We start from the raw sequence: 14,846 nt of genomic DNA, 5'->3' as shown, positions 1-14,846 counted from the left end.
TGTATAGTATAGTATTTATGGAGTAATTAATGAGTCCATGTGTTACAAGTCAGAACCCACACAGAAGGCTGGTGTCATGGGAGTACCCGGAGTTCAGCACAAGTTCATATCTGATGATCTGATGATCTATAAAGTCAGAGGCGGTGGATGAGAGCGCTCTGAAACACACCAGGAGCTATTGAATGCAGCATGGATTACCACTGTGTTTGTCCATCACACAGAGAACAGCTACATTTGATCTTCCTACTATTTTTTGACAGCTTATATCCCTCCCTAATGCACAGTATAAAATTAGGGCTCACAGTTTTGTTGTCTGGTTCACAACTGTAGTTTCAAGGGGAAAAAAGAATCAATGCAGACATTCTCATTTATTTTTATAAATATTTCACAAACATAAAAAACTCCAGAAATCAAACTGCTTATAGAAAAGGCACTTTGAATTAAATCATGAATTCCCTCCACTATACCATCTGTGACAAACAGGCGGCTGGGATTATTGCTGACTTGACATAAATCTTCATTGAATTTAACCATAAATTATTTCTGCATATCAGTTTTAGAATTTTAATTTGTACATTATTTCTGCATATCCATAACCATAACCTTAAAACTGCCTAAAACTGTATATAACTAAGCTTATAAAAGTTTTATAAAAGCTACAGTGACTATGACTGCATCAGCAAATGTAGCTTCTGATGGATGATCTCTGAATTGACACTGCACAAAAACTGTGTGAGGCCTTGCGTGAGAAGCTCCTCTATGGGGACAAATTGTAACACCTGTTTGTGACTTGTACCTGTGTCACTTTTTTCTTGTAATAGTTGAGTTATTTGAGTCTGAACCTCTTTCAAAATTGGTAATACTTCCACAGCAGCTTCTGGGCAGAAGTCGATACAGAGGAGAACAGCCCCCACAGTGGATGTGGGGCGTGGACACCTGAATGACACCAAGCGAAAGCTCATATGAAGACACAACACTACAGCTGCTGCCACACGAGTGAGAGCAGAAAACAGAGGCAGTAACAAAGCGTCCCCCGCACGCAGGCGCTGCAGGGAAACCACTACACAGTGTAACACCTCCTGTTGATATGAGGGCTCCCCATCATGAAGAAGGAGTCCACCTGTCTGTGGGAAAGAGGGCTCTGCGCAAAATGTTAAGTCAAAATCTCTAATGAGACTCTGAAAGGGCTCCCACACTGAGCAGTTGCCAAACACCAAACACTGTCTTCTGTGTTGGTCAGTGTGGTCACCAGAGGCACAGAGGCCTGCCACATCTGATAACACTGAGCCTGGGCACACCACATGGCATGAGGCACAAGGAGAGACCCCAGTCCAGTCTAAAGGCTGAACTGAGCCCAGCGCTTCATTTAAGTGATTTAAGAGCTCAACCTCACAGAATGGAGAGTTCCTGACAGCAGGCAGTGCAGCTCCAACAATAATGTACCACGAAGTCACTTGACAATTGATCAGGGGCCCTTGTAGTATACAGTCTGTCCCAGCAGGCTCAGATAAGTGTCTTTGTACACCCGCAGCATGGCAACTCCTGTGGATACGCTCCCTCCAGCTCAGGGTCTGGAGCTCCCTGCGCTCGTTGAAGGAGCCTGTTTGCTTTTTCTGTCCCAAAGGGCGTCTCACAGAAACACTGCAGCAGGCAGGACTCACTGTGTTACGAGAAATCCACCTGCTCCGTGGCAGAAACCTCACCTAAACAAGCAAGCACATGTTTGATTAGAACACCAAAGCATGATAAAGTAACATTTGATAAAATTCATTGATCCAAACTTCATTACCTCAAAGCGCTGCAGATATTCCTGAGCAACATAATCCCTAATGTGGTCCAGTCTCTGCCTTTGTTCAGGGCTCATAGTTTCAAATAAACTCAGGTTCTCTGAGATAGTTTCCACCTGCAGCTTGTGAAAGTAGGAGCACATGTCTTCATGTTGTTTCATAAAAGTGTCAGGTATCACAGTGTTTGGGAAAAGAGCTAAATGGGCTAAATTTGGTCCATAATTTCGGATAAGTTTTGAGAGCAAGGGTCGAACTGTTTCTTTTGCATCATAGTTTAGACATACAACGTATACTTCAGAGTTGCCAGCTTTGCTGGTGGCAGGTTTAAACACATGGACAGTGTGGAAACAGCAGCTGAGCAGGTATAATAGACAAACAGAGGAGTGTTCATAAAGAGTAAACATTTTAAGCACAAAGGAGCCACCGGGGCTCAGCAGCAGCAGGGCAGCTGTGACCTCGCAATAATGAAGAGACGCTACAAGCGCCTCCTGCTCATCTGGGTTCTCCTGGCAGTCAAAGCTCCCATCAGCAGTCACCAGGTCCACTCTGTACATGTTAGCTACAAACGCCTGAAGCTCCAACAAATGTTTCTGTATCATGATGTTTCCTGTGTTATCAGAGCCAAAGAACCACCAGGGAAAAGTGTTGGCTATCAATCGGTCATCTGCAATGGTCGTGCTCCCACCATTGGCCTCGTGGTAAGGGTTTAGCGTGTTGGCAGCCCAGCTCCAGTCAACATACCGCATTTTTTCACTGGTTTTTACATAGTGGTTCAAAGCAGAAATAAATGCCCCGGGAGCCTCACACAAATGTACTGTATTTAGCTCCCCACTCTGTACTACTTGCTCTGGGATGAGATCAAATGTTCCTAAAATCTCATAAAACTTGCACCAGGCCTGAGTACAGATCTCTGCATTTGCCACAGAGCGAACTGCGTTCATGACCTTTCCTGCCCGGTTGGTGGAGTTTGTGTGTTGGTGCCAAACTTGGACATTTTTGTCGCTGAGTAGGTTTTTCACGGCATTCAGTGAAGTCTTCAGTGTCTCCAGATTTCTGTGTACAGAGGCAGGATATTTAAGAGACACATTGGGTTCTGGTATGCGCCAGTCCTCGTTGGATGGTTTAGCGTAAGTCCAAATTTTAGTAAACAGACTTTTAGTCTCAGCCAGTGTGTCAGGGTCACCATTCACTGCACTGTATCTTGTTTGTCGTGCAGCTTTCCTCCTGGCCCCATTTCTCATATTCATACTGCCAAACCACTGGGAAAATAAAAACAAATATTTTTACACACCCCATTCACTTTTATCTCATTTAAAGTCTGATCACTTTTAAAACTGATATTATAAATAAGTACTCTTCATTATGATAAGATAATATTTTAGAATGACTTATTTAATTCAGCTATCCCATTAAAGCATATGTTAATAATGTACAAAATAATTAATGGTGGATTGAATGAGTAATTTAGCCAACTGTACAAAAAAGCTCAGGTGAAAACTGACCTTAACTGCAATATATTTACTAATGCCACACCATAAATATTACCTTACATAACTTTACAGAAATGCATTACTTCACGAACATGACTCGTTTTATGAGTAAATAAGTAGCAAAGTTCAAAACTTACTGAATTTCATTTACAGAGTCTAAATAGGCATAGTCATGTTTTGCACATTTGTATTATTATGAACATCATGTATCTATATCAATGGGACATGTATTAAATAAACACACCACTACTACTTGCGTCATAGGTATGGCCTATTAAGAATAAGGCCATTCTTAAGTTAGACCCATGAAGTTTTCTCAAGTGAAATAAAAATGCCTGATTAAACTGACTGAAATAGCCAGCCACTGAACAATGCGAACACACTTTCTACCATACCACACTGGGACAGAAATCAGTGAAAATTTAAATGACAAGACACAGAAAACGTATAAAGCTGACCACACTCACCTAAGCGTCTGTAAGCAAGGAAACAACTTGATCACGTGACTGGAACGGGCACTGCGCATGTGTACAACAAAGAGCGCGTCGTCTCGTTTAAAGAGCTAGTACCGATTTAAAACACTGAACTACTAATTGAAAATCACAAGAGAATATAATGTTGTAGGCCTACTATTGTCTAAAATAAGCAAAGTGAATAAATCTTGTGACCAACTGAAAACAACTAGTCTATTTGAACCTTTTAGACCAATTCAGTAGCAGTAGTAGTAGTATTTGCTGTTGTGAAGGCTACAGTGAACCCCAGATCATCCATGCTGAACAGATCTGTGTCACTCACTGGTATGTAATTATCTGAGAAAAATACTGATCTGACTGAGGGAGCTTTGTTGTTAAGCTGTAGTAGTCCTACTTTATCTTTGGTCTTGGGCAAAATGTAGATCTTAATAAATAGAAATCCAGTCCAATGCTGCATGCAGTCAGATGGTGTTTTAGCATTTCTGTGCCTTCCTGGTAGACTTTGAAGTTAATTGTTTTATTTATTCCATTTACCTTGTTTTTGAGGAATTATTACACAATAAATTACAATATTATTACAATACAATAATGCAAGTTATGTTCTGCTTCATAGATTTTTGGGCTTACTTAACCGATTTTTATTAATATTAATGGCTAGGCTAATTTTGCTGAGCAAAAAATGAAAAACCTTCAAACCTTCAGGCGACAAACAAGACTTAACACGCAAGCTTAACACTGCAGGCCTTACAGAAACTATAGGCCAAGTAGATTACAACTGATCTTTAAAGGTCATTGTGGGATATTATTTAAAAAAGTCATTGGTGTTTTTTAATTCACCTTTTTTAAATAATAATAATAATAAAAAAAAATATTTCACAAGATATTTTAAAACACACAAATATTCAGTTATTTCACATATGTGTTTCTCAGTTAGATGCTTATCTATTTAATTTCATTTTTTGATGTTTTTAATACAAAATGTTTCAAGCATTATGGGCAAACAATTTTTGGGTCAGTGTGTATGACATTTTATTTCAAGAAGTCATTTTCTTGGCAAACTGTAGTGTTACCTGTCAAATTGATCAGCATTATGTGTCATTAAGAAAGCCTTTATGAAGCTTTTAGTGCTTCAGCACTACATTAGCCTGGCACTTTTGACTGTTTAACATATAAAAATGTGCAGAGGTCCAAAATAAACTGGTGTTCCTGTAAAAACAATTATAATGTAATGTAATTGCCTTCACTCAAAAGGTGACATAGGCCTCTCCTTCACCTGTGCTCATTGCCACAGCAGTGATTACATGCTTAAGTTCAGCCCTGCAGGTCAAAGATCTCCTGTCACCATTCGTGCTCTGAGCAGTGATGGACGCATGCTATCTACATTATGATGATCTCAGCTGCCCGCTTTAACCTTGGTGCATATAGAAAACAAGGTCATTCACATACATGCAAAGCCCCTGCTATTTAACACAAACCAAAGCATGGCGTGTCTGTTGTGTGAAGAGGTCGCAGGAATACAAGAATAATATGATTTTCAGTGAGTTACAATGATAATGGTGACATTTCTGTGTGTAATTATCGAGGTTACAGTGCAGATTTGCAATGGAAAACACTATTGGATATAACACAGTGCTAGTCTTTTTTTTTAGACATTTCATTGATGTTCTTATCAAGACCAATTAAGGGTTTAATTAATGTCACCACCACAAAGTGTCACTTCATTAATTATCTGTGGTTGATGTCTACATTAGAAGTAATCTTTCAATAACAAAGCTGCTACAGCCTACTGCATAATAATGAGGGCTGGAAATATTATTTTTCAGAGGGGCTAAGGGAATGAGCGGATAATCTAAGAGGGAATAATGGCTTTTTGTTTTGCCCTGGGTTTATTTACCAACATGAAGCCCTAAGGATTGATATAACAGGCAGCATTTAACATCTACAATGCCCTCATTAACATTTATTTATGGACTAATCCCTGCATAGTTTTGTTACAATTTTAGGAAGGATTATCAAAGTTAGGCATCTGTGGTATCTTTGGTAGTAGTATCGTTCAGTGTTTTAATAGTGCTTTTAGTGGGTTTAGTCCTTTTGGCATGCAGTTTAAAGCATAATCTCATACACTAAACTCAAGTAAGCATAAATGCATGCACGAGTTATAAAGTCCATTACATAACAAAGCCTTGATAAGTTAATGTATTTGCAGATGCTCCATTTCTGAATGAAGCAAAGTGTGCGGAAAGGCTCCAGCGTATCTCATGTACAAAGTGATGCCCTCTAGATCTGGACACTGTCAGCCTCTATAGTAAATTATTAGTCACGTTTATTATACAATGCATATAGCCACTCATGAGCACAGAGATATAACTACTCAAGCTTGCAGCCAATAAAGAATAAGTGTACTATCGAGTCATCTTTCTGTATTCTGGTAGGTTAATCACTGAGCTTATTCAGGCCATGCAGAGGTCTATGGAGGAAAGTAAACAAACTGAATATGCAAATTTTTGTTTGCTTACTACAACTTATAAGCATTTGTAGAAGCCTATGAGTAAATCTATATGGTGAAAAGGGAAAACGTTCAAACACTGGCTATGTGTACATACTCTCTTAAAACCTGATCATTATCTGATTTCTGAAGTTACCAGATTATTGAAATGCCTTGTAAACTGTTACATTTGATATGAGTAATCAGATTTGTTTCTGATTGCTCACTCCTTTATTATGCAGAGAAGGGCAAAGACAAGAATGGAGATTTATGATTTTGTTTTGTTTTTTATTACTTATTTTTCTATTTTATTTTGACTTATAATATACATTCATATAATTATGTATTATTTGACACCAGTCTGTGGCCATATATATATATATATATATATATAGCTACTTTTTTAAATGAATTATTACCATTTATGTTTTATTATTTATGTTATTACAATATATTGTGATGTGTGAGCTCCTATGGATCAATAAAGTTTGTCTAAGTCTAAGAACGAAAGAGGTGACCGTTGTTATTAAATTCATTGTACTTTTTCTTCCAAAATACATTGATTAGCTGGCAACAACTTTCACTTAAGTGTTTTTGATCATCAGATTTATCTTGTACATGTAAACACTCCAACAGCAATCATATCATTGACTTATTTGAATATTTTAGTTATCTGATTTTGACTGGTTGCTTAAATGTTCCCACTCCACTGTGATACTCTACTGAGCGCATTCAGTTAAGTCAGTGGTTCCCCTTTTTCATTCCTGATTAGGTATAAAAATCTATTCTAAATGAACGCTATTACACTGTCTTGTATTAATGATATCTATGTCCTAAACCATTCTATAAACATTCCCAAAAACTTGGTATCAAATGCTATTAAATTTCTCCTTCTTTGCAATCAGAAATCACTCCAAGTACCACCCGGTCCAAAGGGTACCACTGGTTGGGAAACCGTGATCTTACTACTATGCTGCCAACACAATAATGCAAATTGAGTGACACATTACTGCCCCCTGTTGGTACATCTTTAGATAGCTGGATTGTGTTAAGCTGCACTGTCCCTGTAAAAAAAATTCACGCACAGAACCCAAAAAGTGGAATAGAATTTATTCACACCATAAATACATTATTATTTTTTACACCAAACACAAGGAAATATTCCGATGATTTCCTTATTCAGAAATTATACAATGGGATTTATTACACTGATTCACATTATGTATAGAGAAGACCCTTTTACCATCAATTGTGCAAACGAAATAAAATAAATAAAATAAAGTTAAAATATGCCCAGAGTCACAGTGTAGATGCTTTGATCATGCCAGTAACTTTGGAGCGCTAGCTGGGTACACCTTGGGCCCCGATCAGTTTTATGCAAGGCTCACACAGGTATCATTCACTCCCACACTCACTCAAAAGCTCCCACTTCACATCAGTGTCTTGTGAAAATGTCTTTGGAAAGTGTGAAGAAGAGAAGAGCACACAGAGTACCACATGATGAGTTCACATTTAAAATTTGTTGATGAGCTCCATAATTGCGATTGTTGTGCTCTGTCCAAAAATGAAAGCTCCAACTACAACGGTTATGACTCCCCAAACTGTTAAAACACCACTAAAAGGAGAAAGTTAACATGTGAAAATGGGTTTTTATACATTTAAATTTCTATACAAAAATATTGATCACTGACCTGAATCTGGATGATCCTTGCTCTGTCTGCATTATAAACACGAGACACAGCCCTGTAAAGAATAGGCACTGTATCAACAATGAACACATACTGATGCAAATTATTGAGTGAGAGTTAGTTTTCTTACCAGGAAAGATGAAGATAAAGAAAGCGCTGATTCCTCCAATCACACTGATAACTTCGCCCATGTCTGGGACAAACATGGCGATGAGAAGAGTGACAGTGATCCACACGACAGTTAGAATAACACGGCAGCGACTCTCAAATGAACTGGTGACGATCCCATGACTGCGCCGCCTGATCCTCAGCATTTGATTCAGAATGACAGATCTGTGCAGGGTAAGATTCAAAATAGGTTGATTAAAAATAAACATCTTTAACAAGAACATGAAGATATACTTAATGGTGCACACTGCATAACTTTTCTAAAGCTTGTCTCCATGGAGATGTTATTATTGTGCCATACTGAGGAACACATCCTCTATCTTAGTGAAGAAAAGCAGGTGGTGCCATAAGGCAAAGTTACATTCCAGATCTGTGGAAATTTGAGCCTGCTTATAGTAAGAATGCATGTATTTTCTGAGCACTAATATACTTGTAATTAAATGATGCTAGATAGGCATGTTTAATGCCATACTAACACACAATCCAGGCAAAGCAATACAGCTTCAATAGTAAAAACTACAAAGCTACAAAACTATTATTACAGTATAGGAGTATGGGCATGCACAGTGCAGAACAAAAACATATCAGGTAAGATATCTACTGTGTATGGCAACGGTGGTTTCAAATAAATAATTTAACTTTATAATAATACAAATGCCATGGTCACGTAAAAGGGGCCATATTACACTATTTTCCTCACCAAAAACATACCTGGAGTTGTGTTTTGTTCAATTCACACATATTTTTCTCACAAACCCTATATATTTAGGCTGACTTATTCTCAAACAGAAAACACCATGTCATGTGGTAATGCAGAAAGTGTTCCACTATGTTCCACTCCATACACCTTCACTAGAAGCATTTGGATGATTTCAGCTCTGGGATTTCCCATTTTCACTAAACAAAAGGTAAACATAACTGTTAACTTGAAAACTACAGCTTCATGGCATCACAAGGTGGAAGAGAGTATTGTGAGAACTTTGGAAATGTAGACAAACTAATAATAAAGGATCACTTGAACATGTGTGAATGAAACAAACACAACTCTAGGTGTTTTTGATGAGGTAACAGCATTATAACATGTCTTAATGCTTTTAAGAGTAAATTTTGCATAATATATGACCTTTATGAAACCAGTTGTTTCTTACCTGCCCAATAGAAGAATGATTGGATATATGGTGATGATAGAGATGCCAAAAAGCAGTCGTGAGATAATCATGACCACATCATTTCCAGCATAAGACATAAGAATATCAGAAGCAACATCTCGCCCAAATGTCATGAAGCCGTACACACCTGTACATTAACAGAATGACAGTTAGGTAGCAAAATAAACTCAGTGTCACTCAAAGCCAATAATAACTGACTCACCAGTCAAAGTGTAGATGAGTAAACAGAAAAACATGGATACCACTGAGATGCCAACCCAGTGAGAGATCTTCCGGTTCTCCATGCTGCTGTAGATGGCTATACACGCCTCATGGCACTGTAACGTTAAATTTATCACCAGAGACAAGCTCAATCTTTTTATGTTCAAAATAGAATAGTACTATTTTAATAATAAAGTACTTCAAAACCTACCTACAAATAGTAGTACACTATCTATTTAATGAAGGGAACTATGGACTCCCTGCAGTGCAGTTCTTATTGAATGGTTAAATGTTTAATGACATATACTCTCCCAGTTAATGCAATGTACCTTTGAATGCTCAGAAATTATGCATAATAATAATCGTAACTTATCATATCCATTCCTTACCTGAAAACCAAAACAAATAGTTGGCACAACACTGAACATTGATGCCCAGGAACCCACTCTAAAAAAAGAACAAGAACAAAACCAAAATGAATTAATGAAAACTCTGTAAAGATGTGTGAAATATGAAGGCAGCTTTAAGTGAACTTTTACTGGTTGCTGACCCTTGGCTGTGCTCTGGAGTGATGATGACAGCGTGGCTCTCCATCAAGTAATATTTGACAATCACTGCAACACAGAGGTACGTAGCAGCCAGAGTCCCCAGCACACTGACACAACAGGAATAAGAGTTTAATAACATAAAGAGTTGTATGTCAGCGGCCCCTAGGTAAAGCTTGTACCTGGTGTATTTCTGGATACCAATTTCTTTTGGGATGGACAGTGGCAAAATAATGACAAGACACATGATGAAGAGGGCAAAGCGTTGGTCCGTGTACCAGTGATAAGGCATTTCCGCCTCAGTGGAGCCAGTGGCAGTTTCATATAAAGAAATACACACTGTGGAGTAAAGCCATGGCATAAATTATTCATAGGTACAAAATAAGAAATAAAGAAACGTATAGGAGGACTATCAAAGAGGTAAGTGTGCCGGATATACAGCTGTACCCTCTTGATTTATGAAATCATTTACATTTTTCAGTATGCAGATCTGTTGACTCTGTGTTTAATGAGAGCAAGATAAATGCTTTAATGTTGATGAACAATAGAAAGAAAAGTGTTTTGCAAGAGTGTTAAAAAAATACATAGTTAACAATACCTCAGAGGACTGTTCTAACATCTGCATTGTAGTATTTATTTTTAGTAAATCCAATCAAGCTCTCAGTTTACTGGTTTAGTGACAACCGTAAAATGATTAAAGGTTTTCAGGCAGCCAATGTAAAAATGGGTCACTAGCATTTGCTACTGGAATTGAAAATGAAAATAGTATTGAAATGTAAAAGAAACATATTTCACTGCAAAAAATGGATGCCACAATACTAGTTAGTCTTCACACATGCTAGTGACAAAACATGACTAAAATTGTACTGTATTTATGAGGGGGGTTCTAGAAATCTAGTTACATATGTTTGGTATTCATAATTATTATTTACATTTTGGGGATTAAAGGTGCACTATGTAAGTTTTCTGCTCAGGGTCTGCCCTCTCCTTGTCTCCATGGTTACTGATTTTTCTGAAATGTTCCTCACAATGGCATTATATTTATCTATTTCCATGAAAAATGGCAGATCAAGTTACAGGTCAGATCTATGGAGAGGCTTCCTGCTCAGTCTAACAATACATGTTTTTCAAGGTATTTTTGAGTAAAAATCTTTCAAAAACACAGAGAGATTTAATCAGTGCCAAACAATGTAAAATTCAAGGCAAAGTAATAATATCTCCATGGAGACATCCTGTATTAAGTCAGGGCTTACATTTCTCCAGCTGGTCCTGCACCACCACCAGGAAGGCCACACAAATCATGAAGAGGTTGAAGCAGAAGCACACCTCACAGAGCTGCCCCACGGCACGACCACACACCTCTCTCACCACATCCTGATAGGTCTTCTGTCTGCTAATGGATGAGGAGTAGCCCAAAATCACCAAACCACTGATGAGGAATACCAGAGATGCCTAAACAGAAGCACAGATATTATTACATACAAGAGGGGGGTTCTTACATTTACTTAAGTTATTTAATTATTTATTTAGTTTTTTGGAGAAATGTCAACAGAGTATTTTTCAGAAACCATACCTTTAATCCTACTTATGTTATTAGGTTCTTTTTTCAAACAAAGAGTGCAGTCCGGCTTCTTCAGGACAGTATTTCAGGTGTGTGAGTGTAAAAAGCCCCTCATCCCAGTTTATAGTACCGTGGGCACGTTTCCATATTACAAATGGTTCTTTGTTTTCCTATGTCCCAGTGATGTTTGCTCTGTCCCAGTTCATAATGTGGTTCTCTCTTTTACAGTGGTCAGAGATGTTCAATTTGAGTTGTTCCTGTTCTGCTTTGTGTTTTGTTGCTAGTGTGCATGCCTTCACTGTTTCCTTCTCGCATTCTGTCCTATGTTCCTGTTTTTGTGTACTGAATGCCCTCCCAGTTTCCCCAGTGTGTGTTTTATTGCAGGACATATGGGGTATTTCATATACGACATTACATTTATGCTCCAGTTCTGTTTTATCTTTTCGGTGAACAAGTAATTGCCTGAGTTTCACTGGTGTGTTAATATTGTGTTTTCTCATTGCCCTCTGCACTTTTTCTGTTATGCTCCTTATGTATGGTAATGTTAGCATGTCTGCACTCTTTTTTTCCTTTTCATTTTTGTTTCTCTGGTTTAGTTTTTCTTTCTCTTACCTGTTGTTTTCCTTTGTTTATTGCCCATTTTGGGTATTGGTATTGCTTCAGAGCATTGTGGATGTGTCCGTCTTCCTCCTGTTTGTCTTGTTCACCTGTTATAATGTTGCTTCTGTCAAATAATGTTCTTACAATAGAGAGTTTTTGGGCTGTGGATTGTTCCGATATCCACAAGAGGTATTGGTCAGTGTGGGTTGGTTTTCTATATATTTTTATTTTGATGCTGCCATCTTCCCTGTGCGTGAAGTTCATGTTCAGAAAATTTATTGTTTTATCTGCTTCTTCTTCATATGTGAATTGGATGGTTCCAGTGCTGTCTATTGTGTTTAGGTGGTCTGTTAGCTCCTGTGTGTGCCCCTTACTGAATTAGTCATGTAGTATGTCATCCATGTATCTTTTCCACATAGTGAGTCCACATTCTGTTGGTGCTGTGTTAATGGCCTTCTCCACCAGATCCTCCATGAAGTAGCCACTCATTGGCCAATAACGGGTCCCCCATGGTGAAGCCCTCCTTTGCCTGTAAATTTTTCCTTTGTATTGAAAGTATATGGATGTGGTTTAATCCTACTTGACAGTGTAACAGTATTCTTACTTTTTTTAAAAATTATCTTCAATTGACCAAAGCATGTTGACAATAGTAAAATATTTGAACACTGTATTTCTATATACTTCTGATGTAAGAATGTCATTTTGTAGTTTATTTTTTAATATGCCAGATTTTATTGATTATTTAACGTTTTGTCCTCACACTGACTTCAAATTATAAATCAGATCACCCAGACAGTCACTCTCAACTGAAGTATTTTCCCATATAGATTTCATTCATACTTGAGTAATTTCTTGGACCATTAACATTACTTACTTAAGTATTTCTACTTGAGTAATATTATTTTGAAGTAACATTCTTTAGGAGCAAAGTGTGAAGGAGACTTTGGAAGAGTAAATTTGATTTTGTGGACATTCATATCACATTATGGGGTCTATAATCTGTATACACACTCCCAATGATCTAAGTTTCAACATTCAAAAGCTACATTTGTTTCCAGTACTGACAGCCTCATATACACAATGCCTTTATATCAGTGTGTTGTTTTTTATAACAATGAATAACCAAAGCCTTCATGTGAGTTCAAATTAAATAATATATATAACATTGTAGTTAATAAGATAAAAACTCTTTAATCTGCCCTAGCATCTGTCTGATTGGACGTTATGACATATGTATTGTTTTCTCATTCAGGAGCAGTACCAAGAATTTGAATCTCACCGAAACTTGATGCTTCATTAGAGGTAACTTGTGAAGAGCAAAGCCCTTTTTTCACATTCAGGAGACATATGGGCTCTCTATGTCAAATCAGGAGGACTACAATCCAAGAACAGTCATCTTAAGTTTTACACAATTTGCAATATTATATATTGGCCACTGTATTTTTAACATCAATTTAAAATGTAAGCCTATATGCATTCGCTCATAGGGGCCGTATAGAGTAGGCCTATTTAACAAAAGCGTTTCAAATCAATAGCTGACTCGAATAGGTTATCTATGATTAAATGCCTGAAACTCGTCTGTAACTTAGTACCAATAACACAGGTTTAAGGCCTATCCTATTGTCAAACAAACAAACAAAATAATGAGGCAAAAATTTCTAAATGGATATGGGTGAATAAACACTTTCTGCACACAGTGAGCCCTATTTTAGTCATAAGCCAATTACCAAATTATCATTAATTCAACATTTTAGTATTTTACTAACCAGTTCCACAGAAATGGCCGTGGTCACTCCTCCCGCTTTCTCAAAGGCCCATGGGAAGTTGAGCAGCCCGGCTCCCAGTGCGGACTTGAGCATGATGAACACGGCGCCAAACGAGCCCAGTCTCGGCTGGTCTGTGTGCGAGGCGGAGCGGGAGAAGAGACAGATGCTCTCCCGGGCAAGTTCCTCCATGATTCCTGGTCTGGACTTTTCTCCTCAACAGATAAGATAGCTTAGCTTACTTCAGTCTTTTCAGGGTCCCACCTAGTGCGGCTTGGTGTCTCATGCTCTGAAGTGAAATTATGCTACCCTTTATTACCCTGTACCTCCCACACCAGCTGTATATTCAGATAATTAAACATTTCACCCTGGGGTGACACATTTGACACTAAGGTGAGTGAGCATGTTTGCTGTGAGTGTCCTCTATTTTCAGTCTGACCTGTCCAGCATGGTCCAGCAGGAGCCTATATGATCCTACAGGGGAGCCATTGGGGTAAGAGGTTTTAGCCAACATAAGACATTTTTATTACAACCAATAGCATTTGAGACTACACATATTAAGGGTTCTGGATTCTCCCTATTAGCTCAGGAGTTAACTGGTCTCTTGGGAGAAGCTTGGAGTAGAGCCTCTGCGCCTCCACATTGAGACACCCGGAAAAGGTCATGGGGAGGTAAAGAAGAAAGAATTAAAACCAATAGAAAATTTTCTTTAAATGTAGCATTAAGATTAACCTTGGCCACATAAAGACATGGTCCCTCATTGGCTAAACCTACATTTAATACACAGCTTAATTTCATGTATTTATTTATTGCAGGGATATTGCACATTGCACGCCAAGGTTTAAGAAGAGGTGGGCCTGTCCATGGGTCCTTGTCATTTTTATTTATGTATTCATTTATTTATTTATTCACTTAT

The 14,846-nt window shown here is 38.0% G+C and overlaps 2 protein-coding genes across 2 annotated transcripts; both read right to left on the bottom strand.

The window, feature by feature from the left end:
* Positions 1-357: 357 nt before the first annotated feature.
* cmtr2 (cap methyltransferase 2) lies at positions 358-3,780 on the bottom strand. The gene is made up of 3 exons (XM_020941628.2): positions 3,745-3,780; positions 1,790-3,046; positions 358-1,703 (listed from the first exon to the last, which is right to left on the bottom strand). Exons 2-3 carry the CDS (start codon positions 3,032-3,034, stop codon positions 666-668), a joined length of 2,283 nt encoding a protein of 760 aa, XP_020797287.1. The 5' UTR covers positions 3,035-3,046; positions 3,745-3,780; the 3' UTR covers positions 358-665.
* Positions 3,781-7,747: 3,967 nt separating this feature from the next.
* On the bottom strand, positions 7,748-14,122 carry slc38a8b (solute carrier family 38 member 8b). Its single transcript, XM_020941703.1, has 10 exons — positions 13,934-14,122; positions 11,260-11,458; positions 10,189-10,345; positions 10,012-10,116; positions 9,851-9,908; positions 9,463-9,577; positions 9,240-9,387; positions 8,054-8,256; positions 7,927-7,978; positions 7,748-7,850 (listed from the first exon to the last, which is right to left on the bottom strand). Exons 1-10 carry the CDS (start codon positions 14,120-14,122, stop codon positions 7,748-7,750), a joined length of 1,329 nt encoding a protein of 442 aa, XP_020797362.1.
* Between the last annotated feature and the right edge of the window lie 724 nt (positions 14,123-14,846).

The sequence above is a fragment of the Boleophthalmus pectinirostris genome, unplaced genomic scaffold (assembly GCF_026225935.1).
Source record: "Boleophthalmus pectinirostris isolate CB_2022bp ecotype Guang Dong unplaced genomic scaffold, ASM2622593v1 HiC_scaffold_19, whole genome shotgun sequence".
NCBI classification, from domain to species: domain Eukaryota; kingdom Metazoa; phylum Chordata; class Actinopteri; order Gobiiformes; family Gobiidae; genus Boleophthalmus; species Boleophthalmus pectinirostris.
This window is presented reverse-complemented; position numbering and strand designations above follow the sequence as displayed.